The sequence below is a fragment of the Meles meles genome, chromosome 8, assembly GCF_922984935.1.
Source record: "Meles meles chromosome 8, mMelMel3.1 paternal haplotype, whole genome shotgun sequence".
In the NCBI taxonomy this organism is placed as follows: domain Eukaryota; kingdom Metazoa; phylum Chordata; class Mammalia; order Carnivora; family Mustelidae; genus Meles; species Meles meles.
Window position 1 is genome coordinate 94,507,073 of NC_060073.1, and position 20,702 is coordinate 94,527,774.

At 45.1% G+C, this 20,702-nt stretch overlaps 2 protein-coding genes across 5 annotated transcripts in view; one reads left to right on the forward strand and one right to left on the reverse strand.

The window, feature by feature from the left end:
- Positions 1 to 17,883, forward strand: part of NFRKB (nuclear factor related to kappaB binding protein) — a 41,531-nt gene extending 23,648 nt beyond the window's left edge. For 2 of the 3 annotated variants that reach the window (XM_046017405.1, XM_046017407.1), the window contains exons 14-27: positions 73 to 152; positions 261 to 307; positions 3,411 to 3,471; positions 3,873 to 4,047; positions 4,921 to 5,027; positions 5,423 to 5,546; positions 5,722 to 5,801; positions 5,936 to 6,156; positions 6,279 to 6,549; positions 7,138 to 7,350; positions 10,313 to 11,080; positions 14,724 to 14,830; positions 15,614 to 15,749; positions 15,868 to 17,883. In XM_046017405.1, coding sequence (XP_045873361.1) covers positions 73 to 152; positions 261 to 307; positions 3,411 to 3,471; positions 3,873 to 4,047; positions 4,921 to 5,027; positions 5,423 to 5,546; positions 5,722 to 5,801; positions 5,936 to 6,156; positions 6,279 to 6,549; positions 7,138 to 7,350; positions 10,313 to 11,080; positions 14,724 to 14,830; positions 15,614 to 15,749; positions 15,868 to 15,993 — 2,516 coding nt within the window. In that variant the 3' untranslated portion in view covers positions 15,994 to 17,883. The remainder of the gene's footprint in view (positions 1 to 72; positions 153 to 260; positions 308 to 3,410; positions 3,472 to 3,872; positions 4,048 to 4,920; positions 5,028 to 5,422; positions 5,547 to 5,721; positions 5,802 to 5,935; positions 6,157 to 6,278; positions 6,550 to 7,137; positions 7,351 to 10,312; positions 11,081 to 14,723; positions 14,831 to 15,613; positions 15,750 to 15,867) is intronic. The other variant, XM_046017406.1, reaches the window with a different exon arrangement.
- A 2,089-nt stretch (positions 17,884 to 19,972) lies between these two features.
- Positions 19,973 to 20,702, reverse strand: part of TMEM45B (transmembrane protein 45B) — a 33,628-nt gene continuing 32,898 nt past the window's right edge. For both annotated transcript variants that reach the window (XM_046017408.1, XM_046017409.1), the window contains one exon: positions 19,973 to 20,524. In XM_046017408.1, coding sequence (XP_045873364.1) covers positions 20,416 to 20,524 — 109 coding nt within the window. In that variant the 3' untranslated portion in view covers positions 19,973 to 20,415. The remainder of the gene's footprint in view (positions 20,525 to 20,702) is intronic.

Below are 20,702 nucleotides of genomic sequence, written 5' to 3' on the forward strand. Positions count from 1 at the left end.
ATACCTTAGATTGTTTTATTATTATTATTATTATTACTGTTGTTATTATTTGCCTTTTTATGTTTTTGATAGGCCAGGCCCAAGATAATGAAAAGGAATTAGCTGCACTCTTCCAGCTGTGGCTGGAAACCAAAGACCAGGCTTTCTGTAAGGTACGGTTTTAAAGAAATAACCAGACTTTTCCTGTTGGATTTTTAGAGTCCTTAAATTAGCCAAAATTCTTTAGTCTGTTTACCTGTTAATGTTTCTTCTTTCTCCAGCAAGAAAATGAAGACAGCTCAGATGCCACAACACCTGTTCCTCGGGTGTGAGTATAATACTTTAATGGGGGGTGGTAGTCCATGAAACTATAGTTTAAGATCTTGCCATGGTTTTGGTGACATTTCTTAGTATGTTAGCATTGTAGCGAACTAGGTGTCCCCTGATTCTGACCTGCCTTAACATACCTGAGAAGGGTAACATGCTCCCATCAGTAAGAATGGCTTTCCGAGCAAAGGATTCTGAACTGGGGAGAGGATTGCACAGTAGAGGCTCTGAAGAGCTTGTGTTCCACCTTGTCGGAGGGCATAGTCCTTTCCCTGAATTCTCCTCAGTTCCCATTTGAGAAGGATCTGATCTTTCTTATTCTGCCTATGAAGAAATTGAGGCATGAGTTAAATGACTTGCTGAAGGTTAGTGACAGGACCTCATCCAGAATTTAGGCCTCTTGACTTCTAATCATGAGCTCTTTATATCACATCGTTTTCACATGATTGTTTCCAGTTCGATGTGGTCCTTTTTGTCCTCCCCCAACCCCCACCCCACCAAACCTTGTTGAGATACAGTTGACATATAATATTGTGTAAGTTTGAAGTATACAGCGTGTTGAATTGATACATGTATATATTATGTATTGATTACCATAATATTAGTTATATTTATTATGTCACATAATCATCAGTTCATTTTTGTGGTGAGAATTCTCATTTAAGATCTCTATTAGCAATTTTTAAGTGTATGAAGCCGTATTGATAACAGTAGTCATTTTGCTGTACATTAGATCCCCAGAATGGACTTCTGTTCTAACTGGAAGTTTATACCCTTTGACCAACCTCTCCCCATTCCCCATTTCACCCATCCACCACCCCTTGATAACTGCCATTCTCCTGTTTCTGTGAGTTTGGCTTTTTTTAGATTCCACATATGTGAGATCATCTCTGACTTATTTCACTTAGCATAATGCCTTGAAGGGCCATCCATATTGTTGCAAATAGCAGGATTTCTTTCTTTTTTATGGCTGCATAATATTCTGTCTTATTGAGTATTATATACCATATTATCTGTGCCTATACATCCATTGATGGGCAGTTGGGCTGTTTCTGTGTGTAGCTATTGCAAATAATGCTGTGATGGACATAAAGGTGCACATACCTTTTTAAGATCGTGATTTCATTTCCTTCAGAAATACACCCAGAAGTGGGATTGCTGAACCATGTGATAGTTCTAGTTTTTTTTTTAACCTTTTTGAGGAATCTCCATATGCTTTCTGTGTAGTGGCTAAAGCAGTTTACATTCCTGCCAGCAGCGCACGATGGTTCTCTGTTCCCTGCATCCTTCCTAATGCTTATTTCTTATCTTTTTGGTAATAGCTGTTCTAACACTTGTGAGGTGGTATCTCATTGTGGTTATGATTTGCAAATATTTCTTCCCATTTGGTAGGTTGCTTTTTCATTTTGTTTTTTCCTTTGCAGTGCACAAGATTTTGATTGAAATAGTCTTACTTGTATATTTTTACTTTTATTGCTTGTGTTTTTGTATCATGTCTAAAAAATTGTTGCTTAGACTAGTGTCTAGGAAGCCTCTTTCATGTGTTTTCTTTTTTTTTTTTAAACATTTTTTTTTTTTAAAGATTTTATTTTATTTATTTATTTGACAGAGGGAGATCACAAGTAGACAGAGAGGCAGGCAGAGAGAGAGAGGGGGAAGCAGGCTCGCTGCTGAGCAGAGAGACCGATGTGGGACTCGATCCCAGGACCCTGAGATCATGACCTGAGCCGAAGGCAGCGGCTTAACCCACTGAGCCACCCAGGTGCCCCTCATGTGTTTTCTTCTAGGAGTTTTACAGTGTTAGGTGTTATGTTTAAGTCTTTAATCCATTTTGAGTTAATTTTTGTGAGTGGTATAGGATAGGGTTCCAAATTCAGTCTTTCCCATGTGGCTATCCAGTTTTCCCAACACCATTTATTGAAGAGACTGTCCTTTCCTTCCTGAGTATTCTTGGCTCCATTATCAGATACGGAGCCAGTGGTTTGACTATATGCACAATGGTTTATTTCTGGTCTTTTGATTCTGTTCCATTGGCTTATGTGTCTGTTTTTATGCCAGTGCTATACTGTACTATTTTGACTATTATAACTTTGTAATAAAGTTTGAAATCAGCAAATGTGATGCTTCCCAGTATTGCGGTGGCTATTTGGGGTTGTTTGTGCTTACATATAAATTTTAGGATTGTTTTTTCTATTTCTGTGAAAAATGGTATTGGGCTTTTAATAGAGATTACACTGAATCTATAGGTGATTTGAGGTAATTGGACTTCTTATTTATTTTATTTAAAGATTGATTTAGAGAAGAGCAGTGGGGAGGGGGAAAGGGAGAAAAAGTCCCAAGCAGATTCCCTGCTGAGGGCAGAGCCCAAATCATAGCTCTTGTCATGATCCTGAGATCATGATATGAGCCAAAACCGAGTCAGATTCTCAACCGACTGTGCCACCCAGGTGCCCCAGTAATACAGAAGTTTTAACAATATTTTTCTGGTCCATGAATATAGGCAATCTTTTTGTTTATTTGTGTGTATGTGTTTTTTTTTTTTTTTTTTTTTTTTTTTTTTTTTTTTTTCAGTTTCTTTAATCACATTCTTGTAGTTTTCAGTGTACAGATCTTTCTCCTCTTTGGTTAAATTTATTTCTAAGTATTTCATTGCTTTGATGCTGTGGTGTGGTTCTATAGGTCCCTGAGCACCAGCACAGAGGGCCAGCCTGAATATGGCAGAACTATTGTCTTACATAACAGGGGTATAGAACTCAGTTTCTCTTGGGAGCAGAAAAACCGTTCTTGTCATGTTACAAATTTGAAGTCCTTTGTTCCTCTAAGGCTGAATTTTTTTGTTGCCATTAGATGGAGTTTACTTAGCAACAGTACTGAAAACAGGTAAAAATATCAGCCTCTTTCTCACCTACCTAATTACTTTCTGGATTTCTAAGACTCAGGTAATTTTTGGAAATACAGGAGTTTACTTGGTAGGGTCTGGAAAGTGGACTTTTTGGCCTTTGCAGGAACAGAATACTAATGAAGGGACATTTTTTTCATGGTGCAAAGGACTGGTTCTGGGTACTGGAGAAGGGGTGATGGATACAGAATTCTTTATGTTCCAGAAGAACTGACTATGTGGTGCGGCCCAGCACGGGGGAGGAGAAACGAGTTTTTCAGGAGCAGGTAAGGGATTGCTAGTACCTACTGAAAATCCTTTCATCTATGGGACCATGCAGAGAAAGCTCTGAGCCTGGCTCTCCTTGAGTCCATATTCTTAGAGGAAACTCACACCCTTAACCTTAGATCTTCTCCTGGTTGAGATTGTTTGCTGGGGTAGAATTGGTGTGAAGAAAACAAATGAGAAATGTTTTGATGGGCTTTTCCTCTAGACAGCAGAATACTCTCTCTGTCCCTTTGCTAGTGAGCTCTTTGGAGATCAACCTTTTCCCCCTGTGTTTGGCTCAGTATTCCTAGTGCAATACCCTGTTTCCTTGTTTTAGTCTCTCCAGGTCAACCCCTTATTGTTGAAAGTGTTAGAACTCCCTAATTGTGACTTAGGAGCCTTGTATCTTTTCTCTTGGTAGGAGCGCTACAGATACAGCCAACCTCATAAGGCGTTCACCTTTCGCATGCATGGCTTCGAGTCTGTAGTGGGGCCTGTGAAGGGTGTTTTTGACAAGGAGACCTCACTCAACAAGGCTCGGGAGCACTCCCTGCTGCGCTCTGACCGGCCTGCCTATGTCACCATCCTGTCTCTTGGTATGTGCCATTTGTCTCTTGTCAGAGATCCCTTCTTTCTGTAATCAGCTGTCTCCTCCGCCAATTCCCAGAAGGGCTTTGAGGGTCAGATCAGTTTTAGGAGGCCTTGGAGTTTGGGACACGAAGGGGGAATTCCGTCCCCAGAGATCGATGTGGGAATCCATGATTCTCCCCTGAAGTCTAGGCTCACGTTTATTTTCATGTAGAAATTATTCACAGGTCAGCTAAATAGTTAAGTGTGGGAATTTGCTTTCTCTAGACTGAGTGTTTTAAAGATGAGGTTTTTAACTTTTTTTATGCCATGAAGCTCTTTGGTCTGGTAAATTCTACAGACGCCACCTCAGGATTTGGTCTTTAAATGCGTAAAATGAAACACATAGAGTTACTAAAGAAAATGGTCCTGTTAAAATATTTATTAAAATGTTAAATTTGTGATGCAGAAATATGTATGTTTTTATCATGATATTAAATGACAACCCTCAGCAGCAGGTCTTTTATCTCCTATGATTTTCAAATAGTGTTGAGTGGAAATGATGCTGTGATGTGATAATGGAAATACCTGACTTCTGATCATATCACTGCCAACATAAGATTTGTTACCTTTGCTCATAATTGAAGGAAATGCTATATTTCAGTCAGATGTGGAAAATTTTTTCTCACCTGAATTTACGGATGTTAGTCTTGGCTGAACATATGAAGACTGTAGGACACTGTCCCCTTATTACTGTCATACTGGGTGATAATGCCGGGTCTGACTAAGGCTGAGGCACTCCTCCTCAGTGAGCTGCTCTGCATGAGAGCAGGTTAGAGGACAGTGCTCTTCAGTGGCAGCCATGCTTGACTCTTGGACTTTCCATTTTCTGATGCCATCAGTTCGAGATGCTGCGGCCCGGCTGCCTAATGGGGAAGGTACCCGGGCAGAGATCTGTGAGCTGCTCAAGGACTCCCAGTTTCTCGCTCCAGATGTCACCAGCACGCAGGTAGGATGGAAAAGAGATCGTGTTTGTTTTGTTCCAGAACGGATTTAAGAAAACTTACAAGGAAACATTAAATGTCATGGGTTTTTTTTGACTGAATGAAGAAAAGGAAAGGAAGAGGTCCTGAGAAAGGGGAACAGTGATGACCTAAGACCCTGTGGAGCACAGATTTCACTTGCACTTCCTTCAGCTTCTAAGGCTTCTTGGTTCACTGCTCCTTCGGGGAGCAGCTCAGTCTCTCAGGAGTCTTGGAGTGTTGCTAGGTGCTGCAGTGAGCCTTCGGCAGTATGGCCAGCAGGCCGGAGAGGGTCTGTTTATCACCTGCAGCTTAACACCTGGCGATTTGCCTCTGGTGTCCGAGTCTGATGGGTCCCTTTCCCCTTTGCTCTGGTTCTCAGGTGAACACAGTGGTGAGCGGAGCGCTGGATCGGCTGCATTATGAGAAAGACCCGTGTGTGAAATATGACATTGGGCGAAAGCTGTGGATCTACCTGCATCGAGACCGGAGCGAGGAGGAGTTTGGTGCGTTGAGGCCCCAAGCAGACTAGGGGTGCTTCTGGCTTCTTGCCCCAGGGCCATGACACTTCCCAGTGACATTCAGGCAGGACCTAGCCCACTGGGGAGGCCACCAGCTAGGGCTTGGCTTTAATGAAGCTGCCCTACTTACTGTGCTGAGGCTTACCACTCTTGTTTACAGAGCGGATTCACCAAGCACAAGCTGCTGCAGCTAAAGCGCGGAAAGCCCTTCAGCAAAAACCCAAGCCCCCGTCCAAGGTGGTGAGTGACCTCTGAGGGCAGCTGCCTTAGTGGTGTCGTGGTGGGTGGCGGTGAGGCCTGCCTTGAACCGCAGTGCCGTGCCATCCCTTGGTGACTTTGGTTAAACTGCGCCCGCATTTCTCCTCTGCCTGTAGAAATCTGGTAGCAAGGAGAGTTCACTGAAGGTCCTCAGCAGTGGTCCCTCTGAGCAGAGCCAGATGAGCCTCAGTGACTCCAGCATGCCACCCACCCCGGTCACACCTGTGACCCCCACCACTCCAGCTTTGCCTGCCACTCCGATCTCCCCTCCACCTGTGTCATCAGTGAACAAAAGTGGCCCTACTACTGTCTCAGAACCAGCTAAATCTAGCTCAGGGTAAGGTCCTCCATTTTTTCCTCCAGCTTTCTCCCTCTAAAGGCCTTTCGGATGCCTGGCTTAAATTGTTTGGTTTTTGTCATGTTCCCCTCCACCCCCCTCATTTCCCCATCTCCTTGCAGTGTTCTTCTGGTGTCTTCACCGACAATGCCACAGCTAGGAACAATGCTTTCCCCGGCTTCCAGCCAGACTCCACCAAGTTCTCAGGCCCCCGCCCGTGTCGTGAGCCACTCTGGCTCAGCTGGACTGCCCCAGGTACGGGTGGTGGCCCAGCCGGGCCTTCCCACTATGTCTCAGCAGTCCACGGGGCCCACACAGACTCTGCCCCAGATGCCGGCGGGACCACAGATTCGCGCTCCAGCCAGTGCTCCACAGACCAAAGTCGTGCCCCAGGTAAACAGGGACAGCAAGCCTGGACCCCGCCATGGTCTCATGAGTCCAGTGGGCAGGCTGGGGAGGGACCAAGGAACCTGACGCAGCAGCTCATTTAATGTTCACAACCGAGTAAGCATGACTAATAAGTTGTGTTTTACATGGTGGGAATCAGAACTTCCGAGAAGTTTAGTGATTTACCCAGGATTGTAATGTCAGGACACTCGTGGAGGTGGGATGTGATTCTAAATCTCAGGCTCCTTCCGTTGTGCCTTTCATCTTAGTTATGCCACTAACTAGTTGGGTAATTTTAGAGAAGAGTCTTACCTCCTGCCTCAGTTTCCTTTACTCTAAAAGGGGTATAATATTTGTTCTCATTGTGTAGGAATAAAATGGGAGGTTCAGCGTGAAAGCTTTCTGAAAATTAAGACACCACACAGATACAAGAATTTTATAGTGTCTGCTTATGAGTGTAGCGAGCCTTAAGCAGTGGTAGAGTACGTGTGCTCTTAGAGGGACACTTCTGGCTGGGGGCATGCTGGAGGCAGCTTGGTGGGCTGGGCTGCATTTCAGTGTCTAATCAAGCTCTTGGTCTCACACTTGAACTAGACAGTTATGGCCACTGTTCCAGTCAAAGCCCAGACTGCGGCAGCCACTGTGCAGCGTCCTGGCCCCGGGCAGACGGGGCTCACAATGACCAGTCTCCCTGCCACAGCCAACCCTGCGAGCAAGCCAGCCACGAGTTCTCCTGGAAGCTCTGCTCCAAGTGCTTCCACGGCTACTGTCATTCAGAATGTCACAGGACAGAACATCATCAAGCAGGTTGGTGGAAATCTCTGGGTCGATTCAACGCCTTTGTCCTAAAGCAGGACTGTTGGAGAATTTTAATGATTTGTAATCTTTGATCTTTAGCTCACAGCTATTTCAGGGGTGAGTTCCCTGGTGCAGTCTTTGTAGATGCCAAAGATTTCTTCTGTTTCTTTTCCGTATAATTTAGCAGTTAGTAGTTTCTGGATTTGGAGTAGATGTTCCATGAATTTATTTAATGACAATCTTGGGGTATAACATATACTTTGTTGGTGTTTTTGCTTATCTCTGATAACAGTAGGATATATTTGTACTTTCCTATTTGTGAATATGCAAGGATGATAATTGAATTTTCAAAGAATTGGTAAATAGTGGGGCACTTGGCTGACTCGGTCAGTGGAACGTGTGACTCTTGATCTCAGTGTTGTGAGTTTGAGTCCCATGCTGGGTACAGAGATTATTTAAAAATAAAATCTTTTTTAAAAAAATCACAAAAACCACAAAGAATTGTTAGGCATAGTAACAGTGATGTGCTTTTCATGTGCCTGCACTGTGCTTTTATAGGTAATTTAATTACCTATAAATTTTTCAGTGGCTCCCCACATTAAAATTAAAATCAAAGTGTGATGTGATTTAACCACAGCTAACTTCCCAAGCAATTAAATTAAATAAATAAATTAAATAAATAAGTTAATTAAATTAATTAAATTAAGTAATTTAATCCTCATAATGCCATGGGATAGGTGCTTTTATTATCCTTCTTTTATACATGAAGAAACGGAATCATCTAATGGTAAAATAATGTCACTGTTTTCATTGAACAAATATTTATCAAGTGCTTTTTTTTTTTTTTTTTTTAAGATTTTATTTATTTATTTGACAGAGATCACAAGTAGACAGAGAGGCAGGCAGAGAGAGTGAGAGGGAAGCAGGCTCCCCGCGGAGCAGAGAGCCCGATGCGGGGCTCGATCCCAGGACCCTGAGATCATGACCTGAGCCGAAGGCAGCGGCTTAAACCACTGAGCCACCCAGGCGCCCCTATCAAGTGCTTTTTTTGTGCCAGGCAGTGTCCAGAGTATTGGGGATGTAATGGTGTATTCCAGAGACCGAATCCCTGCCTTTGTGGAGCTCATCTTCTCATAGAGCTAGGGGGCAGAGCTGCTTCTGGGACAGGTGTAATAGCTAAGGAGAGCAGTAAACGGGAAGGGACAGAGAATGACAGTGTGCCATTTTAGCTAAGGCCATCTGTGCAGGCCTGAGGGGATGGCATTTGGAAGAGGGATGAAATGAGGTTAGAGAGTGTGCCTTATTTGGATTATCTGGCGACAGCATTCTAGGCATCAGGTGAAGTAAATGAAAGTGCAGGGAATCCGTTGTTTCCACGTCATATGCTTGAGGAGCAACAGGAAAGCCATTGCATGTGAAACTTAGTAAGCAGGTGTGAAATTGTTCGAAGGGGGTTGCTTGGGAAGTTAGCTGTGGTTAAATCACATCACACTTTGATTTTAATTTTAACGTAGGGAGCCACTGAAAGATCGTGGGCCAGAATAAGTTGATTGGTTTATGTTTAAAAAGCTCTCTGGCTGTTCTGTAGAATGGGCTTCAGGGGACAGGAATGGAAGCAGGGAGACTAGGAGGTAGTCGCGGCAGTCCAGGAAGATGGTGCTGGCTTGTGTGCATCATCCCTGGAGGTCGGAGAGGTGCTGGGATTCTGGGTATAGGGTTGGTGGTCGAGCTTGTGTGATTCTCCGGTGGACAGATTAGGGGGTCTGTTGAAAGAAGGGATTTGAGTGTGTCCCACAGCTTCGGGCTTGAGTGATTAAGTAGATTGTGATATCATCTCCCGAGCTTGAAAACACTGAGGTGCAGATACTGGAATTCAGACCTAGAGAATAGTGTGTTTATGAAGTCAGCACCTCTATCGGCTGTGAGAGTGTGAGAGACGTGAGGCTGCAGGCGGATCACTCTCTGCTTGCTTGACTGCACCAGTGGATTGGTGGTTGTTTGGGAATGGGTTCAAGAGAGAATGGAAGGTGAGGAAGTAGAGACAAGGAATGTAGGCAGTTTTTCAGCAATTCTGTTTTTGAAGAGAGCAGAGAAGTGGGGGCTGGGGGGGGTGTATGTGGAGTAAATGAAGGTCTCTTGCTTTGTAGGTTGAGAAATGTTCGAGCGTCTTTGCATACTGATGGCAGTCATTCAGTAGAGGGGGAAATGCAACGTAGAGAAGGTCCTTGAGGCTAGAAGAGTTCATGTGTTACACATGGGACGTTGACCTTAGATAGGAGTCGGTGTATGAATCCATGAAGTCTGGCTCCAAAGCCCATGCTGTGTACCACTGCTGCCATTGTCTGCTCTCGAAATTAAAGGTCATCATAACTGTAAATAAAAGACATTTTTGAAACAGTTGGGGAAATGCAAATATATATTATTAGATACTATTTATAGATGATTATTAGGTTTTAGTAGTTGGGTGTGTTGGGGTGGGGGCTGTGGCCTAATATGTGATCTGTCTTGGAAAACGTTCTGTGCGCACTTAAGAATGTGTATTCTGCTCTTTTGTGTTGGAATGTTCCATATATGTCTGATAAACCCATCTGGTCTAATGTGTAGGTGATTTTTTTACTTTAAAAAACAAAGTCCTTTTCTAGGTTAGAAGTGTGTACAGAAATATTGATCAGTAAAATGATATAGTGGTTTACTTTAAAATATTCCAGCTCCTCTCTCCACCCCCCCCCAAAAAAAAGGAAAAGTGGGGCAGATAAAATAAGATTGGCAAAGTGATCACTTTGAAGCTGGGTACATGGATTTGTTATACACCATTCTCCGCTTTTGTAAACGTTCACCAGTTTTCAAAACAAAAAGTTTTGAAAAATATCTGAAGCACACATCCCCGGGAAATGGAGGTTTGTCTCATTACTTTCCACAAGCAGCCTAGCACCGTGGATCCCCTTGTCAGTGCTCTTTCTTCTCTCTCCAGGTGGCCATCACTGGGCAGCTCGGTGTGAAGCCCCAAACGGGCAACAGCATTCCACTCACAGCCACTAACTTCCGTATCCAGGGTAAGGATGTCTTGCGTCTGCCGCCCTCTTCCATCACCACAGATGCCAAAGGCCAGACAGTTCTGCGAATCACTCCGGACATGATGGCCACATTGGCCAAGTCCCAGGTCACGACAGTCAAATTGACCCAGGACCTCTTTGGGACAGGAAGCGGCACTGCAGGCAAAGGCATTTCTGCTACCTTACACGTGACTTCCAATCCGGTCCATGCCACGGAGAGCCCTGCCAAGGCCAGTTCAGCCAGTGCCCCTTCGTCCACTCCAACAGGTACCACCGTGGTTAAAGTGACTCCTGACCTCAAGCCAACAGAAGCCTCAAGTTCAGCTTTCCGCTTGATGCCAGCACTTGGTGTGAGTGTGGCAGACCAGAAGGCGAAAAACACGGTGGCTTCTTCAGAAGCAAAACCGGCTGCCACGATCCGCATCGTGCAGGGCCTGGGAGTGATGCCCCCCAAAGCAGGCCAGACCATCACGGTTGCAACCCATGCCAAGCAAGGGTCCTCAGTGGCCAGTGGGTCTGGAACTGTCCATACTTCAGCGGTGTCCTTGCCCAGTATGAATGCTGCTGTGTCCAAGACTGTGGCTGTGGCTTCTGGGGCTGCCAGCACGCCCATCAGCATCGGGACAGGAGCCTCTGCAGTGCGGCAGGTCCCTGTCAGCACCACGGTGGTTTCCACGTCCCAGGCTGTGAGTAACATGGGGAAGAATAGCCCTTCTGCTTAGGGAGCTTCTCTTTTTTTTTTTTTTAAAGGTTTTATTCATTTGATAGATCACAAGCAGGCAGAGAGGCAGGCAGAGACAGAGGGGAAACAGGCTCCCCGCCAAGCAGAGAGCCTGATGTGGGGCTCGATCCCAGGACCCTGAGATCATGACCTGGGCTGAAGGCAGAGACTTAACCCACTGAGCCACCCAGGCGCCCCGGGAGCTTCTCTTTTTAGAAACGGAAAGTACACCCACTCTGTATTGCTTCGTTTGACCCAAACAGGCTTACTTCCTAGTAGGCTTTTTAAAATTTCGAAACAACTTTATGAAGTAGTATATGTGTTCACTCTTATAAAGGATAAAACAGTACAAAAGTGCTTAGAGTAAAAGATAAAATTTCTTCAATCACCCTCTACCTCACTCTTCATGAGGGCTCATTACTACTGGTATTTTGCATTTATCCTTCAAGTCCTTTTCCTGAGCATTTTCTTGCAGTATGTACACATAGTTTGAAAAGAAATCCCTGTGAGAGACCTTAAATCTGTATCCTGTTCTGTGCTTTGCCTTACTTATTTAAAAACATATCTTGGGGATTATTCTAGATCCCCTGTGGATATTGATAGCATTCTTTTTACTGATAAATGGTAATCCTGTATCAGTGCATATTCGTATTTTACTTTGCTGAGAAGGAGTGTGCTTGGACCTCTGTTGCGTTGAAGACCAGTGCTGCGGTGAATGCAGAAAAGCATCTGCGGAGTGGAGTATGCTAGAAGGGGGCAGGGATACACACAGAAAGCTTTGTTAACGGCAGTCATGCATCCAAAAAGCTCACACCACCTAGTGTAAGGCAGCTCTCCTAACCGATGCTGGGGATCCTGGGATTTGTTGTTTTAACTTTATCTTACTGGTGAAGAGAGTTCTTCTGTTTCATTTCTGTGATCTTTAGAGGAGTTGGGCATCCCTTTTGCCATGTGTTGTCCAGGGATGAATAAATCTTTGCCAGTTTTCTTCTGGGGTATTTGGCTTTTTCCCGTTGTTTGAGGTGGCTCTTTATTTCTTCTGGTTGTTATTCTTGATATGTGTAGAAAATACTTCCTTCCAGCCTGTCATTTTTTAACCTTGCATATGGAGCCTTTGCTCTACAGGTATTTTTATCGGTTTAGATCTATCAACATTTTGTTTTATGGTTCCTGGGTTTTGGGTCTTGTGCTTTTCTTACTCCAGGGAATGAAGATATTAGCCTTCATTTTAATAAAATATTTTCAGGGTTTTAGAAAAAGTATAGTTGATAAAGCATTTGAAATATGTTCTGTGAATGGCATGTCATAGAGATGTCATTTTATATTTCTTACTTTATTCTAACATCATTGACCAGTTTGTTCCTTACTCACTAACTTGAAATACTACACTTATCATAAAGCAAATTCCCATATCAACATAGGTGTGTTTCTGGGTGCGTGTGTGTTTTTATTCTTTAGTCTGTGGAGAAGGAGCATTCTTCTGTAGAGTGGGGTGCATATGCACAGTATAAAACACAGTTTTACTTTTCTAAATAACATATTTAGTAAATCCTCAGGAATTTGGATAAAAGTCAGAGTGGTGGAGGAAGGAGGACATTAGTAAAACCAACCAGCCAAAAAACCCTGAAATATAGTGTGGCTTAAGAGAAAATATTTATTTAGGTTCTCATATCACAAAAGTTAAATTAAGGAAGCAAGAAGACAGTGTGTACTTGATCCACTTTTGTTTCTTTGAATCCTTCTCCTAACACAGAAACTTAGTAAGCCCGTGGCATCTACTCCGTCATAGCCCAAGAGCCTATGAGGGGCAGGAAGCATAAAGCAGTGATTCTTTTCCGGGTCTAGTCAGCGAGTTAGGCTAGTTCACAAAGGGACAATTCCAGCTGGTGTGCTGGTGGTCTGAAAGGTTGAAAGCAGCTAAGTCATTCTTTTTTTTTTCTTTTAAGATTTTTATTTATTTATTTATTTGTCAGACAAAATCACAAGTAGGCAGAGAGGCAGGCAGAGAGAGAGAGAGAGAGGGGAAAGCAGGCTCCCCACTGTGCAAAGAGCCCAATGCGGGGCTCGATCCTGGGATCCTGACCTGAGCCGAAGGCAGAGGCTTTAACCCACTGAGCCACCCAGGCGCCCCAGCTGAGGCATTCTTAAGAAAATAAAACAATAAGTAAATCCACCTGGAGGTACCATCTCAAGTTATTCTCTTGTCTGTTGACTTCGTTGAGCTTTCTGATGGGCTACAACTTGTGAATAAGCTGGAGATTGGTATGGGGACCTGTGACACACAGTTTTGTACCTGAGTGCCTGGCTTCTTGAGAAATAGCTTGCCCTTGGGAAGTGTTGATGCCTTTTCTGAGTATTCCTAATGACCACCCCTCTTGAATCTTTTTTTTTTTTTTTAAGATTTTATTTATTTTTTATCAGACAGAGAGCACAAGCATGGGGAGCAGCAGGCAGAGCAGGCAGAGGGAGAAGCAGGCTCCATACTGAGCAGGGAGCCTGATGCAGGACTCGATCCCAGCACCCTGGGATCAGGACCCGAGCATGACTGAGCCACCCAGGTGTCCATTGAATCTTTTTTTTTTTTTTTTTTTTTTTTTTTTTTTTTTTTTTTTTAGGATTTTATTTACTTATTTGACAGACAGAGATCACAAGTAGGCAGAGAGGGAAGCAGGGGCAGGGGAAGCAGGTTCTCCACTGAGCAGAGAGCCCAATGCGGGGCTCGATCCCAGGACTCTGGGATCATGACCTGAGCCAAAGGCAGAGGCTTTAACCCACTGATCACCCAGCCACCCCTTGAATCATTTTTAAAAATCAGATTTACACAAGATTTTACTGTGTTTAAATTTTATTACCAGTCAAGGGTTAAGCAGGCACCCTGAACATCGGTGATGCAGTGAGCTAATCTTTGCCATCCTGAAACGCAAAGATTCTAGGCCTGTTCACCTTCTACTTTGTTCCTTTTTGGCCTTTATTGGCTTTGTGGTTGGACTTTTCACTTGGTTGAGTTTATTATTAATATCCCTTAACTAACCTCTCTTATCTCTGGGAGAGAGGGAAAGCACCTGGAAAATGTGACCGGTTCCCAATCTAGCATGCCAGGCTATGTGCACCGCGCCAGTGAGCCTGCGTTCCAGGGAAGCAGGACTGTGCACTTTAGTAACTGCCGCGTGCCTCTGTCCTTTGTCATACTTCCTGCAGATAGTAGTTGTGTGCCAAGTATTGGGAGGTACACGGACGATTGAGAGCCTACCCTCTACGGAGCTCAGACTCCTACTATGTTTAAGTGAACACGAAGTTTCCCTTTGCAGTTTAGTACACATGTTTATGCTGATGGCAGTGGTTATCTGTGTTTGTTGCTGCTTTAGGGTGCGTGAAGGAGGATGGTTAACGTCAGATGAGACCTAAATAGAATATATGAATACTTACTACAGCCTGTCAGCAGTTTTAGGAGAGCAGCTTGGGCCCACCCCTCAGAAATATTGGGCCCCTGCAGAGTACAGGAAATGAGAGCATCGGGGGTGCTTGCTCCTAGTTGGTGGCCCAGTAGGTGACAGTTGGTGGTTTTTCTTCCCTCCTATGCCGTGAGCCTGATTTCTTTTTTTCTTTAGGGGAAGCTGCCCACGAGGATCACAGTTCCACTGTCTGTTATTAGCCAGCCTATGAAGGGCAAAAGTGTGGTCACGGCGCCCATCATCAAAGGCAACCTTGGAGCCAAGTAAGTGCCGGAGTGAAGGGCAGGGCTTCCACATGACTCCCTGCCACACGGGAAGGGCAGCTAGTGTTTCTGGGGCTCTTGGATATTTCTCCTTTGTTGTGCTCATTAACATATTTATTGAGTACCTAGTATTGTTTTTAGGTGCTGGGGACACAGCTGTGATTAAAACAGACAAAAGGCCATGCTGTTTTCAAGCTTACATTGTAGGGGGAGGAGTAAAATAATGGAGTAAAATACCATGTAGCGTGGTGAGACGCACTGTGGAGAAAAAAGGAGGGGGATGGGAAGTGCTGGGATGGGTTGGGTTGGTGCTGTGGCTCAGATGGCAGTTTGCAGTATGGGTGTTAGGGAAGGCATCATTTTGACGTTGAGCCCTGTGTTACGGTAGTTCAGAGGAGGAGGACTTACCTGGGGCCTTTGTGTGGTCCTGACCTAAACAGAGATAAGGGGCATGATGAAATCAGATAGTCTCAAGACAGCTGTCTCGGGGAAGAGTTTCTTTTCTGGAATGCACACTTCCCTGGAGTCCTGTCCATTATTTCTGCTGATCTGGGTACAGTGTCAGAGCCGTTGTATTCAGAGCGCTGAGGGCCTTGGGGCTTTATGGAAGCCTAGAAGCTAGGAGAAAGGTGATCTCACCAGCTGGTTTCCATTTCAGTCCAGAATGCAGGAATTTTCACAGGACTGCAGATCTCCCTGTTTTCCTTAAGCATGCGGCCTGCTTCTGGGTCAGAGGTGACACCCTGCCTATCATGACGCCTCATCCCCGCTTTCCCTCCACAGCCTCAGTGGGTTGGGCCGCAATATCATCCTCACCACCATGCCGGCGGGTACTAAGCTCATTGCTGGCAATAAGCCTGTGAGTTTCCTCACTGCCCAGCAGTTGCAGCAGCTTCAGCAACAAGGTCAGGCCACACAGGTAAGGGCCAGGCGAGCGAGCTGTCGGCCATACCAGGCTTCCCTCCCTGTCACTGTTTCTTTGCAGCTGAGGGGCTCATCTGTGACCTCCTAACCGGACCTTCTGTCTTTGTACACAGGTGCGCATCCAGACTGTCCCCGCATCCCATCTTCAACAGGGAACAGCTTCTGGTTCCTCCAAAGCAGTCTCCACTGTCGTCGTGACCACAGCTCCATCTCCTAAACAGGCACCTGAACAGCAGTGATTCAGGGAGAGAGCGATGGCGTCTGTGCACGCACGCACGCACGCCCGGTCTGCCCTCCTTGCTGAGACAAGGGGAGCAGGGAGGCAGCGGCGTTCTTCTCAGCTTGTCTGGTTGGGGAAGGCCGGCAGTGGCATGACGGCATCGTGGCCTGGAATATGCCGCCATACTCCACGGTGGAGCACACCGAGAAAAGTCCCCGCCAGACTTCCCAGGGCTGTGTGGTTGTGATCGGGAGAAGCTCCTCTGTCAGGGTTGCGTGAGGTCATTGTTGTGCCACACGAGCCCCAGTTCTCTTCCTAAGAGCCAGACACCAGGGGCAGGTTCATAGCCGCAGAGTGTGCAGACCGGCAGGAAGCCATGTTCTCTGTGGGGATTGGATTTTCTAGCTTCTGCTCTTCTCTGTGACTAGTGGTCTAGATAGGAGTTTTGTGTCCAGAAATTTTTATGTAACTTATTTTTTTAAAGAACCTGTTGTACATCTTTATCCAATAGAAACTTGGGCTTTAGCCCTCTCCCCCTGCCCCTCAAACTGAGGACTTACTCTTGACCATAATGAGAGAATAGCAGAATTCTTAGTAAGTTGGTGGATGATGTGATCACTACGTAGTAGTGGGGAGGCTTTAAGGTGGACAGGAACCCTAGGGAGCGAGAGAGTGCGGGTTCCCCGAAATGGTATGAATTTGGCAGCGCCTCATAAAGATGAGGCATCAGGATCTTGATGTTGTGGTCCTTACCTTCACCTGCTGACTTTGTCCTCTTTGTCAAGCCTGTTCAAACCAAAGTCCAGAGTCAGTGGACAAAGTAGGCAGGCGCCAGCAGAAACGCTGCTATCACAGCTCAGACGTTATTACGGTTCAGAGATGATACATTTGCTTTGCTCCAGAGCAAGAGTCTGCAAACCACAGCCTCGGGGCTGGCTACCTGTTTTTGTAAATAAAGTCTTATTGGAACACAGCCCGTGGCCATTTGTCTCTGTATTACCCATGGCTGCTTTCAGTGAGAGGCAGACCTGAGTCATTGCCATAGAGTCTATGTGGCCCTTAAGCCTAAAATACTTAACATCTGTGGCCCTTTAGGTAAAACTTTGCTGACTTCTGCTCCAGAGTAGAGACAGCAAGAAGAGAGTGGTGTGTGTACCCTGCAGCTCGGTCTTGGAGAGGTCAGCTGGGATTTACCAGTCTTTTCATCCTGGCTGTGTCACCAAGCTCTAGGCAGGGCTCTGAACAATACTGGAAACTGTCAGAAGTAATTAAAGCCCTGGTTGTTAACAACATAGGCCTCTTTTGTGTGGGAGCAGGGGTTGGATGGTGGAGCTTTCCTGCAGGGTCAGAGCTTCCTTGTCTCTCTTGAGAGTGTCCAGATTATTAAAAACGTGTCTTTAATCTGTGGAAATTCAGTGATGAACTTTTATGTGGTCTGGTGAGGAAGTGGAGTTAAGGAACAGAAAATTTCAGCGGCCTAGTTTAGAGAGGGTTGCTCGGTGGTGCTGAGTGACGAGATAGGCTACAGAGGTCAGAGCGGCTGGTGGCTTTCTAGACATCACATTTGATTCTTGAAGCAGTTCTATAAAATAGACATTCTTCTCCCTCTTCTGACTTCTCATCCTTGTGACAAATGGCGAGTCTGAGTTGAGGTTAAAGAGAAGCAAGATGTAAATCCAGTCTTCTGATTCTAAGTCAAGTATCCTTTTTGCTGCCTTCCTGGGGGAGGGTGGCTGTGATGTGTCATGCTGAGAAGTGGCGACAGTTGGGAGTAAGGGTGGTAAGCCCAATTACAGGGTGCCGATGTGAATTGGCTAAAGGGTGACTGAGCTTTTGCTGGTAATCGGGGGCTGGCACAGAAGTCAGACTAGGAAAGGGGAAAGGTAGGGACTGCCAAGAAGGAGAAAAATGGCCTTTTAGCTGAGTGGAGGAGAGGGCATCTGTTTTTTCCAGTCCTTCGATATTTGCATGCCATTGTTTCCTAGAAGAGTCCATGTGACAGTTTCTAAATGAGAAAATGGTAGACGTTTGAGGGACCCTGTCTCAGGTATTTATTGCTGGTTAAAACACACCCTTCCTGAAGTTACTTAGCAAGTGATTGCAGGAAAGTAGTTTGGACGTTCAGCCCCAGGCCTACCTCCCTCTTTTGTTTACTAAAGTCACCCAGCCGTGTCTGTCTCCTTAGTGCCTGGAGACCTCCACCTGTGTGCTCAGAGAACAGGGACATTTCAGGATGCTAGGGTAGGCCTGGGTCCCTGGTGAGTACGATTCGGTACGGCCTGGCCAGTCGGTGGAGTGCTGAGGAATGGCAGCCCCTGCTGGAGTTGTTGAAGGAATGGTAGCAGCATTTGCATCAAACATGGTTCCTTGGATACAGACCTCAAGGGTCTTGTAGAGATGTGGGAGCTATGGTGGATTCTTTGGGGGAACACGTCCAGAAGAACTTGTGGGAACAATTGAGCCTGTATACCTAAGGTTCAGAGGTTGGTACAGTTATTCAGACTGTGTGCCTAAGACTGACTTTGGTGACTAGCACTGTGATGGGTTTGTATTTTGATACCACTTCTAAGATTTTTCTCCGGGGTAGATGAGTTCCATGAAGGTGCCGTGAAAGGGGCATCACAGTAATCAGTGTTTCCTATCTGATCTTCACATCTCAGCCCCTCACTCTGGAGAAAATACTACATTTCCTTACAGTGTGCTGCACTGTCGTCGCCCCTTCCATCCGCAGTGGAGATCTTTACATGCAACTAACACTGTAAGTAGGTTCCTTACCCCCATGCCAGTCTCTAAGGAAAGAACGTGTTTTATGTTTATTGCCCATAACGGGTCCTCCAGTACTTACTGAATGGATGTTTGGGTTCCTGCTTAGCAGACAAACGGAAGTGGATCCTGAAAGGCGACCCTCAGGTTCTCTTCTCATAATTAAATCCCAGTTTCAGGTAGCTAATTTTTAACCCCTTAGTTGTGAACTCAGTACTGAAGTGCTGGCTAACCGTGGGAGGTCAGCTCTCACGTAAGTGCATTTCTGCCAAAGAGCACACAGTGCTTCATGTCGAAGATCTCTGCCTTATTTGTATGAAGTAGTGGTCGTGGGGGAGGGGGCCCTCTATTGAGAAGTAAGCTCGCTTTGTAGTTCTAAAGGCTGGCTTTGCGACTTTGTAGCTCTGTGACCTTCCACTCATCAGCTTCTCTGCAGAACCAAGTGTGCTTCCATTACACATGGTTGTGTACATCACATGGGAGACAGTGCCTTTTAGAATGTGGGGAGTGCTGTACACACAAATGGTACTGTTGGTCTGGAAGACCTTTCCAGCTTGTCCTAGCCCACTTCTGTCAGTTTGTGGAACTTAACTCTCTGTGTTCCTTTGTGCTTTCGTGACCTTTGTGCTTCCTGTTCTCTATGCCTGGAATGTGCTTTTTCTACAGGGTAGACTCCCCATCTCCTCCCCTCCCTCATGTTTCACGGTAGTTGCACTTACCCCTTATGGCACCAGTCACCCTGTAGGTAACTGGTTGCATATCTCTCCCATTAGACTGAATTCCTGGCTGGACAGGTATCTCAGTGATCCTTCCAACCATTTCCATGCTGGTGCAAAGCAGATGTTTAATAAATATTTGTTGAAGGAAGTTAAAAAACAAAAAAAAAAACCCAAAAAACATCCAGAACTAACATTATAGTGTTGAGACTTTACATTACTAGTTCAAGATCCACATCCTCTGTAGGATTCTTACCCTCTATTTTCAGCTATATTTAAATTCAAGGTCTTCAGTAACCTGCCTTTTTCTCTCTACCTCATTATACAGACTTCCTGTTAGCATCTTCTTATTAAAGGAGTACTTTTGAGGACCCAGAACATCTATGTTCCAGCTCTCAGCTGGGCCACTAGCTTCCCGATTTAAAAAAAAAAGTCACCTTTGGCCCAGTGTCATCACTTAGTAGTATTGCAGTATTCTGGAATATTAATGGTTAATTAGGAAATGTTTAACAAGTAACATTTAAAGTACCAAAGCTTATGAATTTTTACTTAAAAAAATATGTGCTAGAATTGCATCTTTAAAATAAAGGCAGTCTTGTTAATCTCTGCGAAAAAAGTACCTGTTTTCTTGAGAGAAAAAGGAACAATTTATCAAAAGCAGTATTTTCTGCTGGATTCATATCCTGGATTCATCCATGAGGCCACATCCTATTCTGAAACTTTCAGAGTCTTTGATTTCTCTTCATACGGGGACATAAATAAGGGCTTGTTGCTTCATTTTTCTCTATGAAGGATACCATAGCAACAGGGACCTTAGTTTAATGAGAAGGTATGAATATATAGACCCTTAAGAGCAGACCACAGCAGGCACTGAAAGGGAGATGAGCTACCTCTTTGCACACTCTGGCATGTTGTACTCAGAGGGGCACATCCACCCTGCACTGGTGATGGGTGGCCTCCTCTCATTCCTCATCCGAGCCGCTCAAGAGGGCCGTCTGGTAAGTGTGATCTGACTTCAGCTTCTGAATGCCAATGATTTCTCCTCCAGGCCTTTTTAACCGGGTCAAATGGCTGTAACAGAGCAACAGTAAAAGCACACGACATTAGCTCTAAAGTCCCTTGTTCTCTCAACCAAGGACATTAAGGCATCCGCTGGTTCTTAAAGCATTTTCTTTACATGTCTGTAAAATACTGTGGCTTTTTGCATCTCTCACTTCTTGGACACTGTTCATTGGTATATGACTAATAA